We start from the raw sequence: 25,714 nt of genomic DNA on the forward strand, positions 1-25,714 counted from the left end.
TTCCACTTCGTGATTGTGTCCCACTTGGTGTTGATTCTTCACAAAAAATTACAGTTTTATATCTTTGCTTGAAGCCTGAAATGTGGCAAAAGGTCAAAACGTTCAAGGGGGCCGAATACTTTGGCAAGGCACTGTATAACATTGAAGAAAACACCACAATCCCTGGTGGCCCACAGTTGACCTCAGAAGAGGGAAACCTTTCTCACTTTTTATGGTGCCACCAAGTGGCTGTATAAGGGGTGTAGTAAAAAAATATTTTATCTCAGCAGAGTGTTATTGGAGTTATTTATTTCTTTGGGTTTCTCTGTCTGGTTAGTTTTGCTGCGCTGGAACTAATTTGAGGAACAAGCAATTGTTGCTTCAACTGCAGCCTAATCACCCGGGTGTACCGTGACAGATTTTCTTTGAGTTCTTGAACTAACTGTGACAATGATCTCAGAAATGTGTAGGCTGAGGAATCCTTAGGGGGAAGGTTGTCTGAGGGCTTTAGAGTCATGGTGTCACCTGTAGGAGGAGGAATGTGTGTCTCATTATTTACTGTCTGTCACTAATACTGAATGACTACCATCACGCTGTCTCATCCCTTACCATCAATGACACCTGCAGGACTGCAGTCACAGCACTGATAATGAACATTGTGTTTGTTCTTATTATTCTGCCTTCTTTTGCCTACTGTAGAGTCATCCCTGAAGGTAAGTAGTTGGCCAATGGCCTTAGTTGTGTCAGATGAGGTTGTAGCAGCAGCTGCAGAAGACCTGACGCCTGCTATTTGTCCCAACTGCCTAGGAGTAGAGTAGTCTGTCTGTATCATGTTTTATCAAGGTAGAGATATCTGACGGGGGGGTCATTTAGAATAGATGCAGACCAGGCACCTGCTATGTGTCCCAACTGTCCAGGAGTAGAGTAGACTGTCTGTATCATGTTTTATCAAGGTAGAGATATCTGACGGGGGGTCATTTAGAATAGATGCAGACCAGGCACCTGCTATGTGTCCCAACTGTCCAGGAGTAGAGTAGTCTGTCTCATGTTTTTATCAAGGTAGGGATATCTGACGGGGGGTCATTTAGAATAGATGCAGACCAGGCACCTGCTACGTGTCCCAACTGCCCAGGAGTAGTGTAGTCTTTCTGTATCATGTTTTATCAAGGTAGAGATATCTGACGTGGGGTCATTTAGAATAGATGCAAAACAGGCACCTGCTATGTGTCCCAACTGCCCAGGAGTAGTGTAGTCTTTCTGTATCATGTTTTATCAAGATAGAGATATCTTATGGGGGGTCATTTAGAATAGACGCATCCAAGCATCTGCTATGTGTCCCAACTGTCCAGGAGTAGAGTAGACTGTCTGTATCATGTTTTATCAAGGTAAAAATGTTTGATGGGGGGTCATTTAGAATAGATGCAGACCAGGCACCTGCTATGTGTCCCAACTGCCCAGGAGTAGAGTAGTCTGTCTCATGTTTTTATCAAGGTAGGGATATCTGATGGGGGTTATAGAATAAACGCAGACCAGGCACCTGCTATGTGTCCCAACTGCCCAAAGTAGTGTAGTCTGTCCGTATCATGTTTTATCAAGGTAGAGATATCAGATGGGGGGTCATTTAGAATTGAGACAGACCAGGCACCTGCTATGTGTCCCAACTACCCCATGAGTAATGCAGTTATCTGTTTCATGTTTTATCAAGGTAGAAATAACTGATTGGGGATAATTTAGAATAGATGCAGCCCAGGCACCTGCTATGTGTCCCAACTGTCCAGGAGTAGAGTAGTCTGTCTGTATCATGTTTTATCAAGGTAGAGATATCTGATGGGGGGGGGGGGGCATTTAGAATGAACGCATCCAAGCATCTGCTATGGGGCCCAACTGCCCAGCAGTAGAGTAGTCTGTCTGTATCATGTTTTATCAGGGTAGAGTTACCTGACAGGGGAGTCATGTAGAATTGATGCAGACCAGGCACCTGCTATGTGTCCCAACTGTCCAGGAGTAGAGTAGTCTGTATCATGTTTTATCAAGGTAGAGCTATCTGATGGGGGGGGGTATAGATTAAACACAGACCAGGAACCTGCTATGTGTCCCAACTGTCCAGGAGTAGAGTAGTCTGTATCATGTTTTATCAAGGTAGAGATATCTGATGGGGGTTATAGAATAAAGGCAGACCAGACACCTGATATGTGTCCCAACTGCCCAGGAGTACGGTAGTCTGTCTGTATCATGTTTTATCAGGGTAGAAATATCTGATGGGGGGTCATTTAGAATAGATGCAGACCAGGAACCTGCTATGTGTCCCAACTGCCCAGGAGTAGTGTAGTCTTTCTGTATCATGTTTTATCAAGATAGAGATATCAGATGGGGGGTCATTTAGAATAGACGCATCCAAGCACCTGATATGTGTCCCAACTGTCCAGGAGTAGAGTAGACTGTCTGTATCATGTTTTATCAAGGTAGATATTTTTGATGGGGGGTCATTTAGAATAGATGCAAAACAGGCACCTGCTATGTGTCCCAACTGCCTAGGAGTAGAGTAGTCTGTATCATGTTTTATCAAGGTAGGGATATCTGATGGTGAGGTCATTTAGAATAGATGCAGACCAGGCACCTGCTACGTGTCCCAACTGCCCAGGAGTAGAGTAGTCTGTCTCATGTTTTTATCAAGGTAGGGATATCTGATGGGGGTTATAGAATAAACGCAGACCAGGCACCTGCTATGTGTCCCAACTGCCCAAAGTAGTGTAGTCTGTCCGTATCATGTTTTATCAAGGTAGAGATATCAGATGGGGGGTCATTTAGAATTGACACAGACCAGGCACCTGCTATGTGTTCCAACTACCCCATGAGTAATGCAGTTATCTGTATCATGTTTTATCAAGGTAGAAATAACTGATTGGGGATAATTTAGAATAGATGCAGCCCAGGCACCTGCTATGTGTCCCAACTGTCCAGGAGTAGAGTAGTCTGTCTGTATCATGATTTATCAAGGTAGAGATATCTGATGGGGGGGCATTTAGAATGAACGCATCCAAGCATCTGCTATGGGGCCCAACTGCCCAGCAGTAGAGTAGTCTGTCTGTATCATGTTTTATCAGGGTAGAGTTACCTGACGGGGGAGTCATGTAGAATAGATGCAGACCAGACACCTGCTATGTGTCCCAACTGTCCAGGAGTAGAGTAGTCTGTATCATGTTTTATCAAGGTAGAGCTATCTGATGGGGGGGGGGGGGGGGGTATGGATTAAACACAGACCAGGAACCTGCTATGTGTCCCAACTGTCCATGAGTAGAGTAGTCTGTATCATGTTTTATCAAGATAGAGATATCTGATGGGGGTTATAGAATAAATGCAGACCAGACACCTGGTATGTGTCCCAACTGCCCAGGAGTACGGTAGTCTGTCTGGATCATGTTTTATCAGGGTAGAAATATCTGATGGGGGGTCATTTAGAATAGATGCAGACCAGGCACCTGCTATGTGTCCCAACTGCCCAAAGTAGTGTAGTCTGTTTGTAGCATGTTTTATCAAGGTAGAGATATCTGATGGGGGGGCATTTAGAATGAACGCATCCAAGCATCTGCTATGGGGCCCAGCAGTAGAGTAGTCTGTCTGTATCATGTTTTATCAGGGTAGAGCTATCTGATGGGGGGGGGTATAGATTAAACACAGACCAGGCACCTGCTATGTGTCCCAACTGCCCAGCAGTAGAGTAGTCTGTATCATGTTTTATCAAGGTAGAGATATCTGATGGGGGTTATAGAATAAATGCAGACCAGACACCTGCTATGTGTCCCAACTGCCCAGGAGTACGGTAGTCTGTCTGTATCATGTTTTATTAAGGTAGAGATATCTGATGGTGGGGTCATTTAGAATAGATGCAGACCAGGCACCTGATATGTGTGCCAACTGCCCAGGAGAAGAGTAGTCTGTCTGTATCATGTTTTATCAAGGTAGAGATATCTGATTGGAGTGGGGGGGTCATTTAGAATAGACACAGACCAGGAACCTGCTATGGGGCCCAACTGTCCAGGAGTAGTGTAGTCTGTCTGTATCATGTTTTATTAAGGTAGAGATATCCCATGGTGGGGTCAGTTAGAATAGACCCAGACGGGGCGTGGCCTGGCGCAGCATGTGAGAGGACGTGTGTGAGAGGAGCTCCGCCGGACCGATATCCTTTACCGCTAATCCTGCAGCCCTCCGGGCACGATAATCCTCCCTTCACCTCCCGCACACCCGCGGCACTGACCTCCGCATGTCTCCGCCGAAGAAAGGCTCTGAAGCTGCGGCAAAACTAGCTGCATTCCGGAGGCTGGAGAAGGAGGCCCCGATTCAAGATGGCGCCGGCCCGTCGCTTGTGGTGGAGGAGCCTGAGAGCCCTGCTACATCCAAGGTTTTGGAAGCGATTGCCACTTGCCAGACCATGCTGACAACTAAAATCGAGGAGGTGAAGGTAGATATATCTTTGATGCGTCAGGATATGCAGAAGCTAAGGGACAGAGTTGGTGAGGCTGAACACAGAATTAGCGAGGTGGAAGACTCCCTCCCCCCATTGCAAAGCTCCTCAGACAGGCTGCAGCAACAAGTACACCTTATCCTCCAAAAACAAGATGACATGGAGAATAGGCTGCGCCGCTGTAACCTGCGGTTCATTGGCCTCCCGGAGGGCTCTGAAGGTGCAGACCCCTCATCCTATTTGGAACAATTGCTCACTCAGACATATGGCAGAGAATCCTTTTCACCCACTTTTGTTGTGGAACGTGCACATCACCTCTCGGGGCGTCCCCCCCCTCAGGGTGCACCCCCCCGCACATTCATCGCTAAATTCCTGAACTATCGGGACAGAGATGCCATATTACGCCTGGCCAGAGTTAAGGGGAACATTCCATTTGGAAATCACAAAATAGCGATTTTCCCCGACTTCTCTGCTGAGGTCCAGAGGCGCCGCAAGAGCTTTTTGGAGGTCAAACGCAGGCTGCGTATCAAGAATATTAAATACTCTATGTTGTACCCGGCCCGTCTTAGAGTGGAGGGTGAGGACCGAGCCCACTTCTTTGAGGATCCGGAAGCCGCCATCTCCTGGTTAGAAGGACTGGAAGTTAGAGCCTGACCACCTTGCCCTGGCGACTTCATGATACTTTCTCCCTGATTGCCTATGCCTTACGCTGCTGCAGAGGTGGAGGGGGTTTTGTAGATCCTGCGGAACTCAAGACTTTGCATCCCCCTTCCCCCCCTCCCCCCTCATTTCCCTGCACTACTGCTCCTGTGTTTGACCGGCGGAGCGCCCTAGCTCCACAGATGGAACTGATTTTTCTGTTCTCTTCCTATGGATTTCCACCTGCCCATAGGCTTTGCTACCCAGCGATACACCTGTTGGTTTTCGCCCCCTACACCCGCTCAGGCGTGTGTTTGTGCCCAACTCCCCTGTTGCCCCCTGCGACTTCTGTTGGACCTGGGCCCCCGGGCCCCCTTGCTTGTCCTAGTTGTATTTTGCTGTATTTTTGCTGACTATCCTGGGGGTCCCTGGCCTCCTGATCTTGCTCTTTACCAGTCGCATGTGGGCCTGTTCTGGTTGAGGCACTTGTTTGGGAACAAGCCCGCACAAGTTGGGGTTGGTGCAGGGCAGGGAGGGGGGATTGGGGTATTACCATTGTTTACAGTTTATATTTGGTACAATCTCTATACTGTTTCTGTTCTATGCACATTGACCTCAAGTAATAACTACCTGCTCTTTTGCTGCCGTTTATTAATGCTAGTGTATGACCGTGGACTTGTTAGTTCTGTGGCCTTATTGCCTGAGATCCTGGGAGCCTCCGCTCCACGCTCCGTATTACCCCTGCCATGGCCGCATTGAAATTGTTGACGTGGAATGTCAGGGGTATGCGCGATAAGATTAAACGGACGGCTGTCTTTAATGTTTTACGCCGTGTACGGGCTGACATTATAGTACTGGTGGAGACACATTTGGAGGGCCGCGTACAACAGTCTCTCAAACGGCCCTGGGTTGGCTGGGTGCAGCACTCTGCATATAGCTCGCACTCCAGGGGTGTGGCGCTTCTGGTGGCCAAATCGGTACATTTCCAGCTCCTAGGATCTCAGGTTGACCCAATGGGTAGACATGTCTTTCTCAAAACGTCAGTCTATGGGGAATTGATGCTGCTGATGGCTTTCTATGTGCCCCCCCCTTACTCTGCTGTGATTATAATGGAGGGATTGGCGTTTATGGCACAATGCCCGGGGGCCCCGGTGATCTGGCTGGGCGACTTTAACAATGTGATGGACTCGGGTCTGGATAGATCCGGTGGCGCCTCCCAGGCGCCGCCGGGGTCGTCCCCGACCAGGTTCTCCCGATTGTTGGAGAGCTTTGGTTTGGCCGACTCTTGGCGCAGCAAATACCCCGCTCAGCGTGCGTACTCCTGTTTCTCGGCTGCACACCATTCTATGTCACGCATTGATCTGATATTGTTGTCTCGAACCCTGCTCCCCAGGTTACTGGCGGCAGGCTTCGCCCCACGGACTCTGTCTGATCACTGCCCTTATTGGATACTGTTGTCCTTGCCCTGCAATAGACCTCCCCCGGCCTGGCGCCTGAATCCCGCCTGGCTCCCCTTGGTGTCTGATGGGAACGACATTGAGGGGACCTGGACACAATTCTTTTCTGATAATGAGGGCACTGCCTCCCCGGCTGCAGTGTGGGAGGCATTTAAACTGTTCGCCAGATCCACTATGATTTCCAAAATCAAAGCTGTTAGAGCGCGGGCTGCTGAGGAGATCTCCAGGGCAACGACAAATCTAATTGAAGCTGAACAGGCCTTTATGGCGGACCCGACTCCGACACATGAATCCCAGTATAAATTGACCTCTAAAGTCCTTTCCCAACTTGAATATGAGAAGGCGAAATCTAAGATGTTTTTTCAGAAGCAGAATCTGTTTGCACATGGAGAGCGGGCGGGGAAACTCCTCGCATATTTAGTCCATTGTGAGGATAGGCCCCCGGTAGTTATTACTTTAAAGGATGACCTGGGTAATGAGATCACTGATCCTGCTGCGGTGACACGGTGTTTCCGATCATTTTTTAGTACACTTTACACCTCTAGGGCCCCCGCTGACTGCACTGACATGCATGACTTTCTGGACTCTATTGACTTTCCCACTTTGACACCCGACCAGTTGGCGACCCTCGAGGCACCCATTTCTGTGGAGGAGATTGCAGCAGCCGTGTCCAAGTTCCCTAGATCTAAGGCCCCCGGCCTAGACGGCCTCCCGATTGAATTCTTCTCCCAATATTCGGAACTCCTTTCTCCTAAATTATTTGCTTTGTTTCAATCTCTATTCAAAGATGCAGCCCTACCCCCTTCTATGCGGGAGGCGCTAATTGTGCTCATCCCCAAGCCGGGCAAGGACTTACACGCCCCAGAGTCTTACCGTCCCATCTCTTTGCTCCCAGTAGACACTAAAATCCTTGCGAAAATTTTATCCCTCCGTCTTAACAAGGTGATCCTTTCACTCATACACTCGGACCAGGCCGGGTTCATGCCTGGGAGGAACACCTCATTTAACCTTCGCCGGTTATTCATGAATCTCCAGGCACAACATGACGGAATGGGTGGCAGGGTGGTGGTCTCCTTGGACACGGCTAAAGCATTCGACTCGGTAGAGTGGCCATTTCTATGGACCTGCCTGGACCGATACGGCTTTGGACCTAATTTTATTAAGTGGGTCAAACTTCTATATAGCGCCCCGGTGGCTAGGGTCCTGGCCAACGGCTGGCAGTCGACCGCCTTCCCTTTATCCCGTGGCACTCGACAGGGGTGCCCCCTCTCCCCCCTGCTGTATGCCCTGGCCGCGGAACCCCTGGCGATGGCTATTAGAGCACATCCCGGGATTCGTGGCCTACGTAAGGGACCGCTGGAGGAGAAAATCAGCATGTATGCTGATGACACTTTGTTATATTTGGAAGACTCTCGAGAATCCCTGCTCACAGCCCTTTCTTTAATTGAACGGTAGGGACGATTCTCCGGTTTTCAGATAAACTGGGATAAGTCACAAATTCTCCCGCTTGACGAGAGCCCGCAGGCGATCGCCCCCGCAAACCCGGCCCTACAATGTGTATCCCGCATTAAATACTTAGGGATTTAAGTGACAGCTAGCTCAGCAGATTATGTCCCGGATAACGTTCAACCCTTGTTCCCTCTGCTTAAGGCTAAAATTCAAGTATGGTCCAAATTACCTCTGGGAGTGATGGGTAGAGTCAATTTAATTAAAATGATTCTCCTTCCCAAAATTCTCTATGTTGTATGGCACTCTCCTATTTACCTGCCACTCAGGCTGTTTAAGCAGATGGAATCACTCCTCAAGACCTTTGTTTGGGGTGCTGACCGGCACAAGATCTCCTGGCGCAAACTCAAGAATCCTACAAATCTAGGGGGGTTGGCCCTGCCGGAATTTAATCTGTACTATCTGGCAGCTCAGTTGTCCCAGTTCTTTCACATAGATAAAACAGATAGAGAACGCTTCTTGACCCTGCTCTGCCCTGGGTGGGCTCATCCCCTCGGGGACCCCCTCCTAGTTATCCTTAGGGGCGTCAGGGGCTCGCCGGAGCCCCTGTGCCCCAGATCTCTTCTATACCACTATTGTCAGATCTGGGAGGTGGTAGCGTCCAGGCTTCGGTGCCCTCCATTCCACACATTCACCCCTCTGTGGCATAATAGTACATTGCGTGAGTTCCTCTCCATCCCTGACCTGTCGGTATGGAGTGGGAGGGGTATTCTTCTCCTTAGCCATATCTCCACGACCATTACGGTCTTACGAGACCTTGCGAGACCAGTTTGCGCTCCAGGGCCCCATGCACTACAGATACTTACAGCTCTCCCATGCCTATAGATCTCAATTCCCTGACGGCCCTCCTGAGATAGAATCGGTTACCACCCTTGAGATTGTTAAAAGTACAGAACCCAGTCACCTCATTTCCATGTTCTACTCTGAACTTCACACACCTTCCTCGACCACTTTAGCTTTTGCACTTAAGACCCGCTGGGAGCGCAGTGTGGGGGCCATGGAGGATGAGGAATGGGAGGATGCCCTGGAGACGTGCCGCAGAGTGTCGCCAAAACTGTCGGATCGCCTAACCCAGACCTTTATAATACACCAGGCTTATCTCACCCCACTTAGACTGTCCAAATATCACCCTGACTTGGTCCCCTCTTGAACTATGTGCGGAGACCCTGATGCTTCCTTCTTTCATCTATTGTGGAGCTGTCCCCAATTACAGACTCTATGGCAACAAGTAGTCACATTTCTGCATGACAAAATGGGGTCTCCTCTACAACTCTCTCCTAAGGAGTGTCTCCTGGGGGTCTATCCGGATGGAGAGATGCCCAAATCCACTGTCATATTTCTTCAGGAAACTTTGTTTATAGCACGTAAATTGATAGCCAGGCGGTGGATGAGACCTACTCCTCCTACTCTAGGATTGTGGATTAAGGAAATTAATAGTGTCATCCCATTTCATAAACTTTTATATAAACATAGGGGGTGCCCTCAGAAGTTCAACAAGATTTGGGACAAATGGGTGCAGTGCCCTGATACGGCTCAGTAGTGAAGTGGGTAACTACTTTATGCTGACCGCCCCTGTTAAACCAATATTGTCTGCTTGAGTGTTGGGCCGACAGAAAGTAACTGACTACTGCCTTATTGTTACTATGTCTGTTCTGTTTCTAAGTGTTAATCACTGTGTATATTTGTATTTTTGTACCCCTGTGTGTTATGAATCTGATCGCAGTTTCAATGCACGGTTTATTTTTGTATTGTACCAAAAGTTTCAATAAACCTCACTGTTTTAAAAAAAAAGAATAGACCCAGACCATGAACCAGCTATGTGTCCCAACTGCCCAACTGGCTGGCTTTCTTCTGCTGTCCCCCAGGTGGGTATGGCTCATGGACGTCTGCAGGTAGGGGCAAGTTCCCCCCCCCCCTGGGAATCTCAACTTCCCATTTAAACTGGTTGTTAAGCCACTGTATACCATCCTTTTACTCTTTACCAGTTTTCAGAGCGCCGAGCACCGCTCACGTGACCCGTCGGCTCTCTCCTCTCCCCATCTGACAGCTGCCTGCAGCGGTGGGGTCGAGGATTCCTCGCTGCGGTCAGTCGGAAGGGGAAGAGGAGAGGAGGGGGAGAGGAGGGGGAGAGGAGGGGAGAGGCAGCGCGTCACGTGAACGGCGACTGGCGCTGTAAAAACTTGTAAAGAATGGCTTATTTTTTAAAAAACACATACATAGGGGCACACAGGATTAATAAACAGACTGTAGACAGGATATGAAACTTTAAGGCTACATTCACATGTGGGCGTAGCGGATCGCAGGCAGAATCACGCGATTCTGCCCGCGTTCCGGAAATCGTTGCAAATCGCGGGACGCCTGTGCGATGCCCGTGATTTGCAATGGCACCCCAAATTCTGTGTGATGTTGCCGTGATTTCCGCCTGCCGAATCGCGGTAACATCGCGCAAACAGAATTGCGGGACGCATGATGCCCAAAAAAGGTACAGGAGCTTCTTTTGTGCGTCATGCGTCCTGTGATTCTGTTTGCGCGATGTTACCGTGATTCGGCAGGCGAAGATCGCGGCAAAATCGCACAGCGTTTGGGTGCCATTGCAAATCACAGGCATAGCACAGGCGTCCCGCGATTTGCAATGATTTCCGGATCACGGGCAGAATCGCGGGCAGAATCACCGTGATTCTGCTCGCGATCCGAAAATCATTGCAAATCGCGGGACGCCTGTGCTATGCCCGTGATTTGCAATGGCATCCCAAACGCTGTGCGATGTTGCCGCGATCTTCGCCAATGTAAGGAGCCTTTTTCCCACTGATCACCAATGTAAGGAACATTCTTCCCACTGACCACCAATGTAAGGGACATTCCTCCCATTGACCACCAATGTAAGGAGCCTTTTTCCCACTGACCACCAATGTAAGGAGCATTTTTCCCACTGATCACCAATCTAAGGTGCATTTTTTCCCATTGACCACCGATGTAAGGAGCATTCATCCCACCAATCTCCAATGTAAGGGGCAATCTTCCTACTGATCACCAATGTAAGGGGCAATCTTCCCACAAACAATGTAAGGGGCATTCTTCCCATTGACCTCTGAAGACAAGACCTGAAAATTACTATATTTTAGAGGTTCCGCTTTAGCAAAAGGCTACCTTACAAGAAGAAATTAGGATTTGAATGGTCTCAAAAGAAAACTATAGGTAAATAGATCTCTAAGGAATGTTTTCACCCTGACCACCAATGTAAGAAACATCCTTCCCACTGATCACCAATGTAAGGATATTCTCCCCACTGACCACTAATGTAAGGGGCATTATTATCAACAACCATCAATGTAAGGAATGTTTTCACCCTGACCACCAATGTGAGAAACATTCTTCCCACTGATCACCAATGTAAGGGGCATTCTTCCCACTGATCACCAATGTAAGGAACATTCTTCCCACTGATCACCAATGTAAGGGGCATTCTTCCCACTGATCACCAATGTAAGGGACATTCTTCCCACTGATCACCAATGTAAGGAGCATTCTTCCCACTGATCACCAATGTAAGGGGCATTCTTCCCACTGATCACCAATGTAAGGAGCATTCTTCCCACTGATCACCAATGTAAGGGGCATTCTTCCCACTGATCACCAATGTAAGGGACATTCTTCCCACTGATCACCAATGTAAGGAGCATTCTTCCCACTGATCACCAATGTAAGGAACATTGTTCCCACTGATCACCAATGTAAGGGGCATTCTTCCCACTGATCACCAATGTAAGGGACATTCTTCCCACTGATCACCAATGTAAGGAGCATTCTTCCCACTGATCACCAATGTAAGGGGCATTCTTCCCACTGATCACCAATGTAAGGAGCATTCTTCTCACCGATCACCAATGTAAGGAGCATTCTTCCCACTAATTACCAATGTAAGGAACATTCTTCCCACTAATCACCAATGTAAGGGGCATTCTTCCCACTGATCACCAATGTAAGGGGCATTCTTCCCACTGATCACCAATGTAAGGGGCATTCTTACCACTGATCACCAATGTAGGGGGCATTCTTCTCACCGATCACCAATGTAAGGAGCATTCTTCCCATTAATTACCAATGTAAGGGGCATTCTTCCCACTAATCACCAATGTAAGGAACATTCTTCCCACTAATCACCAATGTAAGGGGCATTCTTCCCACTGATCACCAATGTAAGGGGCAATCTTCTCAATGATCACCAATGTAAGGGACATTTTTCCCACTTATCACCAATGTAAGCGCCATTCTCCCCACTGATCACTAATGTAAGGGGCAATCTTCTCAGTAATCACCAATGTAAGGAGAATTTTTCCCACTCACATCAACCAATGTAAGGAGCATTTTTCCCACTCACATCACCAATGTAAGGGGCATTTTTTCAATTGACCACCAATGTAAGGAGCATTCTTCCCACCAATCACCAATGTAAGGAACATTCTTTCCACTGATCACCAATGTAAGGATCACTAATGTAAGGGCCATTCTTCCCATCGAGCACCAATGTAAGGGGCAATCTTCTCACTGACCACCATTGTAAGGGGCAATCTTCCCACTGACTACCAATGTAAGGGGCATGCTTCTCCCTGACCTCTGAAGACAAGACCTGAAAACTACTGTATTGTAGAGGTTCCGCCTCAAGAAAAAGGCTACCTTAGGAGAAGAAATAGGGATTTGAATTGTCTCAAAAGAAAACTATAAGTAAATAGATCTGGTTCGCATGTAAATTATTATATTCTTCTATTGTAGAAGACTCCCACTTGCTGTTTTTTAAGGTTTATTGAGCCATATAGGTGCCATTCCCAGGATAGGGGGAGCCTAACTGAAGGGCCCAGGTTACCTTAAAGTACAAAAAATGAAAATACTGTAGTACTATCGTAAAATACAGGGCTGGCCCTACCATGAGTCCCGCTGGGACCATTAGTTCAGGCAGAACTTGGAGAGTGGCAGCAATTTGACTCCCAAGATTTTCTTTACCAGCAGTTTTGTGTCATTAGTGTGCGGCGCGTTACGGCCAGCATTTCCCCATCTCATACTGCTGCCCATAGTGCAAACTGATGAGTACGAGGAGGTGGAGCATCTCCTCTGGGGGAACATCCCTCACTTGATCGTGGTGTGCGCAATGGCGTTAGACATCAGCGCACTCCATCTCACGCAGGGCAGGCTGGATCTTCTAGGGCGGTGGGCACGGCAGACACAGAAGTGACAGGAGGACTGAGGACAGACAGCGGGTGTTTGGCGGACCGGTCCGGTGGTGAGTTATGGAAGAAGATAACAGTATATATAATATTTTCTAAATTTATATTTATATAAAATAATTGTTGTGGGGGCCTTTTGTTGGGCATGATTTTTTTTGTTGGGGGGGGGGGGGCAGCATTTAATTCATGGACCCAGGCAGTACAATTTCTTGGGCCAGTCCTGGTAATATACTCTACACTATACTATATGCTTTACTAAATGCCTTAGATGTAGGGGCTGCTTTCATTTTGTTTTGTCAGGCATTTGTGTACAGAAAAATACCTGTTGATTCTGCCCCAGATCCAGTGTGCTTACAGCTATGTTATTAGCTTTCCCAGATTTATTCTGAGAATTACAGAACATATTGTCCTCAGTTAACGGACATGAGGAGGTCAAGGATGTTTGTAGTCCAAATCAGGAGAGCAGCCTAAGTCACCCTAAGACAGAAAGTGTGCTACTAGCAGAATTATCAGGTAAAAAAAGGCACCACATCTAAGGACTAGTAAACTGCAATTTATTTATTACAGGTACTTAAATGAATAGCACCAATAAATTACACAGGGTGATACAAATTTTTTGTACATTCACATCAGTCCTTGCTCTCAAGGAGCTTACAGACTAAGGTCCCTAACTCACATTCATAAATACACATACCAAGGGAATTTTACGTATCGGCATACCTTTGGGGTGTGGGAGGAAACACATGCAGGCACATAGAGAACATGCATATTGCATGCAGGTAAGTGCCATGGTTGGAATTTGAACCGATGCCCACAGTGCTACTGGTTGGAAGAGTTAACCACTTTACCACTGTGCTGCCCAATATATTTTATTTTTCTCCTGGATTTAAATGTATAATAATTCAGCACCACTTTGAAGAGGTAAGGGTGGGTCGGGGTGAGACGAGCAGTAAAGGGGAAGGGTCGGCTATTGACAAAGCAAACATGGCATATTGTTTCCTTTATCTCAACTCTACGTATATGTCAGAGTTTATGGCCACGGTTGACTTCTCTCAAACAGGAAAGCCGCATTCTCCACACTGGTAGTACAATGGTTTGACATTGAAACTCATCATTTTGGCTACATTCCATGATGACACACCATCGTTGAATATGAAGAAGTGCTGGGGTGGTTCTGATTGCCGTTGATAGGAAGCCTCATTCTTGCTGTCATTGTCTCGCTTCGGAACTGGAAAATCCACTATGAACCAAGAATATAAAGAGAATCTTGCCAACCGTTCATTGTGAAGTCTGACAACAGGTTCAAGACAAATGCTAAGAGAGATTTTTTTTTTTTTTAAACCATAATGAACTTCATGGCCCATGAGCTATGACCAGCAGATGTAGAAGGACTAATAAGAAGGCTTTTGGATAAACCAGACCCCCCATTATAAAAGTGGGGGGCATGGGACAACCATAGTGTCAGAGTATATTAGAACCCATGGTAGTGAAAGCTGACAAACTGCATACTGAAGGATTAGGATCAGTTCGGAAACTGTACTTCAATTATGATTGCTAGCTCTCTAGGCAACCAATCTTTTTGCTGCCTTTTTATCTTATTATTGGGGCTTGTTAGTTTTATTTTGTGGTTGATTTATGATCAGCAGTTGCTTGAGCTGCTGTCCTGTCCATAGCAAGCTTATTTGCTTCCCTAAAAAAAATAAAAGTGGCTTTTGTATAAGAGGTGTTAATGTGAGGTTTCATTTATTCAAGGGGTTTATTTTCTTTTTCTAATTTTATTTTATTGTTTAATATTTTTTGTTGAAAGGGCCTTTATTGTGTCTGCAACTTTTTTTATTCAGAAAGGCTTCCCATAGGATTTTGATTCACGGGTTTTGGGGTTTCCTTTTTTTTTTATATATATAATTTATTATATTATATATATATTATATTATATTACTTTTTTATTTTATGCTGAATGGATCTTTTTCCAAAGCCTTTTTACTTTACAGCATGCCACAGCATCATTTAAAGATGAATAAACATTAAAAAACTAGAGGGCAAGAACAATTTCACCCTAAACCAACTCACATTACATGACTCACATTCACTGCAACACCACCTATTCCCATAGATAAAATGAAAGTTATGTATACACCAGTTAGGCTTATTATCCCTGATAAAAACTGTCCTGCTGATACATTTTACACTGCTGTATCCACTGCAGTATGTTTAATTTTACATCAAATTGGCCCCACTAATGTTTAGAAAATTGAACAAAAATTCTCGAAACTCAGGTGGTCTTTCCTTGTGTCAGGTCTTCTTATTGAGGGTCACCTGGCTAGGGACTCTAAGAGGTGGAGCCACTGTGAATGTCTACATTCTGCTCCATGCTCTTTGAATTATGTTTTTCCTGGCAAATATTAGATGGCACTGACTTTGGCCGCAGCTGCCACGTGCTAAATATGTAAAGTGTCTGTGATATGCCAGAAAATACATAAATACATAAATACCTATATAGCAATAAACAAATAATTGTTCACATTGGGCTGTTGGTGTAGTTTGGGTTATTTGATTCTCTTGATTATCTACATGAAGACTTGTCAAGCCTGCAGAGAATCGTATAACTCAATATTCGTCATAGCCTGAATTTATACATTTAGCAATTCTCTGTGTAGGATGCTAACTGCATTGTCCAACATGAAGAGATTAAATAGAGGGAGCTCTTACTAATCTGTATAGGGGTAAATTGTCATGTAAATACGGCACAGCTTGTACTACCTGAGAATATGCTGCAGACATTTGTACAACATCCATGTAGAGTTCTCCTCTAGTGATGATGAATCTGATGTGCTGTTCTTTGATTGCAGAGCCAGAATACCTGGTAGTGGAGTCCGCTAAATGTCCTCTAGATGTGGATTACCCAACATGTGGGTCTGTACGGGAGAAAGATGAGTGTGAGAAGGACACTGACTGTAAGGGGGGCAGAAAATGCTGCACTTCTGGCTGTAGGAGGCGCTGTCTCATGGCGCTGCAAGGTATGGGAAGAGGAGGGATGACCTTAACAAATTATCTCATCCCTCACAGCTAGGTAAAGTAGGTCATCAGGTGTTTCTTCAAGCAGTCTGCAGGCTATGTTTACCCTAATGTACCAGACTGCTCTAATAAAGTGTACCTAAAATTCTACCAAAGGTGGAGTGCAGTACAGCTATGGTTAAAAAGCTGTACTTTCCACTCCAGAGCCCCCAGAAATCCATAATAGGACATGCTAAGGTTGGCTTACTCCAAAGCCCCCAGCAGGAGGCTGTAGGAGGTGTTAGCTCATGCGCTGAAGGGTATAAGAAGAGCAAGAATGACCTTTACTAATTATCTCATCCCTCACAGCAAGGTAAGACCAGTCCACAAGTGTTACTTCTGGCAGTCTGCAGACTATCCCGCCCGCTGCTCATAAATAGTGTACCCGAAATGCTACCAAAGATGGAGCGCAGTACAGCTATGGTTAAAAAACTGTACTCTCCACTCCAGAGCCCCCAGAAATCCATAATAGGACATGCTAAGGTTGGCTTCCTCTCTCCTTTCTTATACATCCTGGCCATGGAGCCTCTGGCACAAGCAATCTGCACCAACTCCAAAATTTGTTGTGTAGAGCTTGAGAAACGCCTTCATAAGATGGGTTTACTTGCTGACAATCTGCACTACACCCCCTCCCTCTATGCCCATGACCTCTGAACTACCTGGTATGGTGTCCCGTCTTAAACAAGTCTGCAGCCTTGTCCAGGAGACCCTCAAGCAGGTATCAGATGCCCATCTTGACATAGGAACACCAACATGGTTCCACAATAGGTGTGTTCATTAAGTGTTGGACCAAAAATTGGATGGACAAGACTTAAAGCGGATCTTCATCTGATTTGCTTTAATATCTAAATTTTCAAGGTAGCCCCCTGGAGTGTCCGTGGGGGTTTCCAGAGTAGTCTAAGAAGTGCAGAGAGAGAGAGAACACCCACCATGTAGTGTGACTACTTGGTATGGTGTCCCGTCTTAAACAAGTCTGCAGCCTTGTCCAGGAGACCCTCGGGCAGGTATCAGATGCCCATCTTGACATAGGAACACCAACATGGTTCCACAATAGGTGTGTTCATTGAGTGTTTGACCAAACATTGGATGGACAAGACTTAAAGCGGATCTTCATCTGATTTGCTTTAATATCTATATAGCCCTCTGGAGTGTCCGTGGAGGTTTCCAGAGTAGTCTAAGAAGTGCAGAGAGAGAGAGAACACCCACCATGTAGTGTGACTACTTGGTATAGTGTTACTTCTTAAACAAGTCTGCAGCCTTGTCCAGGGGCCCCTCGGGCAGGTATCAGATGCTCATCTTGACAGGTTCCGACATAGGACCACCAACATGGTTCCACAATAGGTGTGTTCATTAAGTGTTTGACCAAAAATCAGATGGACAAGACTTAAAGCGGAGTGTTTGACCAAAAATCGGATGGACAAGACTTAAAGCGGATCTTCATCTGATTTGCTTTAATTTCGAAATTTTCAAGATAGCCCTCTGGAGTGTTCGTTGGGGTTTCCAGAATAGTCTAAGAAGTGAAGAGAGAGAGAGAACACCCACCATGTAGTGTGACTACTTGGTATAGTGTTACTTCTTAATCAAGTCTGCAGCCTTGTCCAGGAGACCCTCGGGCAGGTATCAGATGCCCATCTTGACATAGGAACACCAACATGGTTCCACAATAGGTGTGTTCATTAAGTGTTTGACCAAAAATTGGATGGACAAGACTTAAAGCGGATCTTCATCTGATTTGCTTTAATATCTAAATTTTCAAGGTAGCTGTGACGAGACCCTTGCTCGCCCTGTCCGCTCTCCCGACACTCCTCTGTTTCTAGTCAGTCAGCTTGCAGATCGCAACGTCTGATGGTTCGGTCAACCAAGGCTCCGGGATCCGAACTACAGCTATGTGCCGTTCGGAATCCATTAGAACAAAACACCAGGCAAGCTGTATGTAAGTTCAAACAGGAAGACAATTTATTGGAAGAACACAGCACACTTTATACAGAAAGTGGAATATCCATGCAAATGAGGGCTTGAAATGAGTCAACAGGGATTGGTCAGATAGCTTTGACCAATGCAAATGAGGGCTTGAAAATGAGTCAGTAGTGATTGGTCAGATAACTTTGACCAATGCAAGGAGACAGAAGCCCCAGGGGGCAATCAATGTACACAATAGTCAGACACAGAACAATGGTTGTCTAACGAGCCCTGAATACACATTACTCTGTGTCAATACCTCCCTTAGCAGACAACAGGTGCGGTCATTAGCATTAGCCCACCTGACAATAGTTGAATGGGGAGCCACCCCAGACAGTCCGGCTCCTCAGGACTTCCTGGGATGACCATATTAGGAGTGGGCTTCCTGCTCAGAAACCTCATGGCAAAGGGAACAAAAGTCTTCATGGGCGACATTATTCCTGAATATTACTGTCCCATTTGTAGTAGTCCACCCATATTTTCGGTGTTCACCACCCTCCTGGTCACCCTGCATCCATAACAGATGCAGGGTGATTTAAACATAAGAGAGCCCCATAAGGCTGGGCATGGTGCCCCCCAACCTCTCTAAAGGAATTTGGGGTCCACAACCCCCATGCCTAAAGTGACTCCCGTCACAGTAGCCCTCTAGAGTGTTCGTGGGGGTTTCCAGAGTAGTCTAAGAAGTGCAGAGAGAGAGAGAACACCCACCATGTAGTGTGACTACTTGGTATAGTGTTACTTCTTAAACAAGTCTGCAGCCTTGTCCAGGAGACCCTCTGGCAGGTATCAGATGCTCATCTTGATGGGTTTCCAACTTAGGACCACCAACATGGTGGCACAATAGGTGTGTTCATTAAAGCGGAGTTCCAGGCACAAAAACAAACTTTTTTTTTTGTGCCCATCCGCTTGGTCTCCCTCACCTGAAAAGGAATTGGATAGTTAGGCATTTTTTTTTTCACTCAACTTGTAATTGGAGATTGAATATACTCCCCTATTCTCTACTTCCTCCCTCGGTGCCGTGGCTCCGACGTCACTTCCTGTCTTGCGATGATTTCTGGGAGCTGAACGTCATCGCTCCCAGGAATCAATGCGACGGCACCAAACCCGCTCGTCACTTCCGGGGCGACGCCGCATTCCCCGCTAAACAGCTTCTGGGCATGCCCAGAAGCTGTGGAGGAATGCGGCGCCGCACCGGAAGTGACGAGAGGGGCCGGTGCAGGCGCATTCTGGGACAAGAAGACGCGGAAGAGGACGCGGAAGAGGATCGCGCCGGCTTCAGCTGCCCACAACAGAGATGGCAACGCTGGAGAAGAAGTTTTAAAAGTGAGTATTTCTTCTAAAAGGTAAGTGCGAACCGGGACAGATCAGAGGCTAGCCATTGTGGAATGTACTAACCCCTACTGTCCCGGGGGTATGTTTGTTGAAAAATGGTTTCTGTGCCCGCAACTCCGCTTTAAGTGTTGGACAAAAAATTGAATGGACAAGACTTAAAGCGGATCTTCGTCTGCCCCCCCCCTCCCTTTTTTACCCTGCCTACTGGGGGATAGACCAGTGTGTACATTTCCAATACTCCCCCACCTCTTGTCTTCTGACACCTCTTGGTTCTACAATGCCATGTTGATTGTGACATTATCAAGATATTTGAGTAACAGAAAAAAAAAAAAAAGCCCTATTCATGTAATAGAGAGGAGGAGGGCTGGATAGGAGTGTAGTCTTTTCTGAGGGTGAACATCTGCTTTATTATCTACATTTTCAAGGTAGTCCTCTGTCAATTGGAGTGTCCATGAGAGGAGAAGTGCAGAGAGAGTGAGAACACCCACTATGTAGTGTAAAACTTTAATTTGTGTGACAAAAAAAATGCAATGCGTTTCGGAGGCTCAATACTCCCCGCCATCAGGGTTTGGGTGCTGATAGTAAAAAGAGGATACTGGACAAGTTCTAGTATAAAAGATTAACCTGGTCCAGGTCACCGGTCAGCTGCCAGTGCTATAAGCACCCAAACCCTGACAAAGGAGAGTATTGAGCCCCCAAAACAGGTTTGATTTCCTTCGTGACTTTCCGTCATGCGAAATTAAGATTTACTGGACTTTACATCTGTGACTACAAGATATAATGGGTAATTTCTCCTGATCTAATGAAATCAATTTTTTTCTGCAGTGAAGTCCGGCTCCTGTCCTGCGTATGAGCCAAACCTGTGTGGCAATGAGCCGCTACCACCCCATGAGTGCCACAAAGATGACCAGTGTCCCGGTTCACAAAAATGCTGCTACCAATGCTGGCTTCAGTGCATGCTGATACTGCCATGTGAGTTTCCGAGGATGACACCATCCATATTGTACTGACTTTGTCTATTCTGCAACATGCTGTTTACTCTCCCCACCACACTAAACAAGGTGACACCACTATTGAATACTGAAGTTGTGTGTCCACTTTCTAACTCCAGGTTTAGTATCAGACAATACTGTATGTGCCTAGGAATGGTCTTTATAAAAAGGCCAAATACAGCGCTTGCTATATCAATACTAACTAAGATTCTATAAATTACCAATAAAAGTTAATCTGTGCTTGTAAAGTGCCAATATGTCTCCATAAATACCACTTAACCACTTAAGCCCCGGAAGATTTTACCCCCATTCCGACCAGGGGGTATTTTGCGATTCGGCACTGCGTGACTTTAACGGACAATTGCGCGGTCGTGCGACGCTGTACCTAAACGAATTTGGCGTCCTTTTTTTCCCACAAACAGAGCTTTCTTTTGGTGGTATTTGATCACCTGTGCGATTTTTTGATCACGCGCTATAAACAAAAAAAGAGCGTCAATTTTGCAAAAATAGCAATATTTTTCACATTTTTTTATATGAAATTCCCCCCAAAAAAATGTAAAAATCAAAATTTTTTAAAATTTTCGGCCAATTTGTTTTATGCTACATATGTTTGGTAAAAAAAAATCGCAAAAAGCGTATTTTGATTGGTTTGCGCAAAAGTTATCGCGTTTACTAACAAAGGGAAAGATTTTTGTCATTTTTGTTGTTTTTTTTTTTAACGCATAATGGCGGCGATCTGCGATTTTTTTTGCGGTACTGCGACATTGCAGCGGACAGATCGGACCCTTGACTGACATTTTTGACACTTTTGGGGTTACCAGTGACATTTCTACAGTAATCAGTGCTATATATATGCACTGTTACTGTAAAAATACACTGGTAGTGAAGGGGTTAACTTTATTTGGGAGGGAGGGGCTGTGTGTGTCCCTAGGGGCGTGCTTTCTACTGTGGTTGGCTGTGGCTTCAGCTGTAAGGACACTGATCAACGGATCTACATAGTAGATCCATGTGATCAGTGTCTTTGCAGCGAGGAGAATGACAGGCAGCTTGTTTACACAAGCTGCCTGACATTCTCCCTCTCCCCCGCCGATCGCCGAGTGGCCGGCGGACATCGGGTCCGCTGGTCACACGCGCGGTGGGGTCCGTGACCACGCGGGAGCGCGCCTCCGGGGGCGCGCGCTCGCTCCCTAGACCCTCACAAGCAAGCAACGTAGCCCTACGTTAGTTTGCCTGTGAGGGGCTGACCGCCGACGTAGATAGTCGTGCGGCGGTCGGCAAGTGGTTAAACAATAAAATTGTGTTAAATAGCATGAAATTGAGTGTGATTAAATATTAAAAGACATTAAAATGACAGTGATTAATATTCTGGTATAAATAGATGACTGTGACTAGAATAAATATATATATAATCAACAGTATAAAATATATATATAAAAGTCCAATAATCGTGATTGATGCTCAGGCAGTTAATGTCCTCAGTGGGTGTTTATCCATAAAAAGTGCAAGTGCTCTGGCTTGATCGTTCAAAGTGCTTGTTCCAAAATTGAATAAGATGGGTCACTTACCAGATGACGTGGGTCTTTTTTTTTTTTTTTTTAATTTTATTTATTTATTCAAAAGAGACAATGAAAATATTCCAGTACATCATTTCAAGTCCAATCTACATTATAAAACATTCAACACAAGATTATTTCCAGCGTCATCTGTTAAATTAAATTCAATCGAGGTTGTAGGACTTAATTGATACAATTAACTAAAGTCATCGGTACTCTCCATGGTCCCTAATATTTTCTAACATTATTTAGTAAAACAAGAAAAAGAAAGAAGAAAGAAAAAAAAAAAATATATATAAATCAAGAGTCTCTCCCTCTCCCCTCCCCCCTCAAATGTTATCACATGAATACTTTAGCTCTTTATCCTTTATATCATCAATTCCTGTCTCTACATAATACTCCCCTAAATTCGTAAGTTAGAATCCCTAAATGGGGTTATACATATATGTCCTCTTCTCATTTTATATTCCCAAAGGTCTCTGTTTATAAGCTTCCTCTTTTTCTTCTCTTCTATTCATTTCACTTTCCCTTTTATATTTCCTTCAAAGGTACTCTATGAACTGCTCCCTTGAAGGAAGGAGATGTTCTTGGGAGTAATGTAAGGGGGGTTCCTCGGTCCACGGAGAGTTCTCCTAAGTTTAGTAATCCCCTCGCTCTAATCAACCTCCCCCAAATCCTATTTCTAAGTGTCTTCCCCTTCCCTTGGTGTTCCCTATTGTGTTTCCTTATATTCCTTGTATCTGTGTAATCCTGTGTCATGTGATACTGTGTTTATTTAAAATTATCATTAGTGTTCCAAGGCTACCTACAATTAAATAGTCTCGTTACCCAATACCTTTTAAAATGGTGTTACTATGTGTTTAATATAAGTATTGTGCCACAACAGTAAATATATTTCCACTGAATATGTGACGTGATTAACTGTGATAAAAAAAAAAAAAAAAAAAAGGAAAATTTAGTTATGGGGAGGAGGACAAACCCTCCCATCCACTTGTGCCAATTAAATCTACTCATGACCCATCCACACCCCTTGTGTAAAAAAAAAAAGGAAAGAAAAAAAAAAAAATATATAAAAATATATAAAAAAAAATCCCCTCCTCCATTTGGGGGAGTGTCCATTGATGCTCCTGTTGTATTCTCCGTACTATCACGGTGTTGTCTAATTATTTCTCCCTATGAGTCTGGTATCCTCCCTTACCCGCATTTATTTTCTACTAACTAAGGGGAAGTGAAATGGGCTCTCCCTTCATCTGAAACTATAAACTGATTCCATAATGTCCATGTTTTAGTGTATAATTCGTGTTGGCCTCGTGTTGATAGAATCAAGTCTTCATATTTATTCATTTCTTCTACTTTGTTTATCCACATGTTAATAGTCGGCGAGTTAGTTTCTCGCCAGCACAGGGGTATGCACGCCTTTGCCGCATCCAATAGATGGCGAATGATAGAATGTTTATATTGTCTATCCGACATATCCGGAGCGTGAAAAAGAAAGAAAACAGGTTCGTCCGGTATTATGTGTTCTGTAAATTTCTGGGAAATCTCTCGCACCTGTTTCCAAAAGTTATCAAGTTTAGGACATTCCCAGAAAATATGTAGTAAAGTCCCCTTTTCTTCTTGACAGCGCCAGCATCTATCTGAATTGTTCGGTGAAAATATATGTAAGCGTGTTGGTGTGTAATACCATCTAGATATCAATTTATAGTTTGTCTCCTGTACCCGTGTACAGATGGAGGATTTAAATGTAAATTGTAAAATATGTTGTAATTGTCTTAATGAAAACGTATAATTTAATTCTTTCTCCCAGTTATCTATGTAAGATGGCCTATAGTCTGATGTTGGCGTGACTATTAGGGAGTAAACCTTTGATATTACATGAGATATCATTCCTGTTTGTGTACACATCTTCTCATAGGTGGTTAGTGGCCTATCAAATTCCCGTGGGGTACGCTGTGATTGTAAAAAATGATGAAGTTGGAATGCTTTCCAATAGTCTAATCCATACTCCTCTTCAGGGGAGGTCAATATAGCCACCGACACCCAAGAGCCTGATCTCAAAAAGTGGGATGCCTGATAGATCCCCCTGTCTCTTAATCTACAGAAAGTTTTCTCCTGATATCCCGGGGCAAACTGTGGATTCCCTAAAACAGGCATTAATGGTGAATGCCTTGTCGAGAAAGCCGGGTTTTGAAGAATTTTTGAACATATCCGGATCGTTGTACCTACAGTCGGGTGGCGTGTCATATTTCGTGGTAATGAGCCAAAGCACCATGGTGCTCTATTAAGCGGTATATCACATTGCGCCTGTTCTATACTAGGCCATAGTTTAATCTCATTATGACGGTTCCAGTCTATAAGTCTGCCTAGGTGAACTGCGTGGTAATATCTTAATATATCTGGAACCGCTAATCCACCATAGTTTTTAGGAAGATAAAGTATCTGTTTCTTAAGTCGCGGTCTCCGTTGGGCCCAAATAAATTTTGAAAATACTACCTGCACCTGTCGGAAATAGTTAGATGGAATCAAAATAGGTAAAGCCTGAAGGAGATATAGGAATTTCGGTAAGATGTTCATTTTAATTATATTACTGCGACCAAACCAGGAACTAAGTCCTGTACGCCATCTCTGTAATTGGTCTCTTATTTTATTCAATAGTGGTGGAAAATTCATCTTAAATATCTGAGAAGGCACAGGTGGTAATAAGGTCCCCAGATATTTCAAGGCCGAGTCTGTCCATTTTAAATTAAAATTTGTATATAGTTGTGCCTTCAGAGATTGTGAAATTCCTACTCCCATTGTTTCAGACTTACTCAGGTTGATCTTTAGATTAGACACTATACCATATAGACTAAATTCCTGTAGTAAGTTTGGTAGAGAAATCAGAGGGTTGGTAAGATTAAATAACATGTCGTCTGCATAAGCGGATATTTTCTGTTGAGTGCCTGCCAGTTTTATGCCACTGATATCGGGGTTATTTCTAACAGTGCACAGAAAGGGCTCCAAAGTGAGAGCAAATAATAGGGGTGATAACGGACATCCCTGTCGTGTGCCATTTGAAATACCAAAGCTCTCAGATAGAACCCCGTTTACTTTAATTCGGGCCGAAGGAGCTGAATATAACTGTAGTATCAATTCTCTCATCCTTTCTCCCACTCCTACATATTTCAATACCGCGGACATAAAGTTCCAGTTGACCCGGTCGAATGCTTTTTCCGCGTCCGTCCCGACAAATATACATGCTTGTTTAGAGTTATACGCTACATGCAGAAGATTTAAAGCCTTTACAGTGCTATCCCGTGCCTCTCGGGTGGGAACAAAGCCCACCTGATCTAGATGTATCAAAATAGGTAAGTGAGGTTGTAGTCTATTGGCAAGGATTTTTGAAAATAATTTCAGATCTACATTTAATAATGAAATAGGCCTGTAGCTAGGGCATTTTGTAGGGTCCTTCCCTTCCTTTGGCAAGACAGTTATGTGTGCTCTTAACGTATCTCTATGAAACGGGGTATCTGTGTGTGATTTATTAAACATATCTATCATTTGTTGGCCGAGAATTTGAAAA

The 25,714-nt window shown here is 45.1% G+C and overlaps 1 protein-coding gene across 1 annotated transcript in view; it reads left to right on the forward strand.

Moving 5' to 3' along the window:
• The first annotated feature begins 594 nt into the window (after positions 1-594).
• LOC309551538 (uncharacterized protein) overlaps positions 595-25,714 on the forward strand; it is a 33,748-nt gene continuing 8,628 nt past the window's right edge. Inside the window, exons 1-3 of the mRNA XM_082252162.1 lie at positions 595-692; positions 16,112-16,279; positions 20,433-20,583. Coding sequence (XP_082108288.1) covers positions 629-692; positions 16,112-16,279; positions 20,433-20,583 — 383 coding nt within the window. The 5' untranslated portion in view covers positions 595-628. The remainder of the gene's footprint in view (positions 693-16,111; positions 16,280-20,432; positions 20,584-25,714) is intronic.

The sequence above is a fragment of the Pelophylax lessonae genome (genome assembly GCF_965119305.1).
Source record: "Pelophylax lessonae genome assembly, chromosome: 3".
NCBI classification, from domain to species: domain Eukaryota; kingdom Metazoa; phylum Chordata; class Amphibia; order Anura; family Ranidae; genus Pelophylax; species Pelophylax lessonae.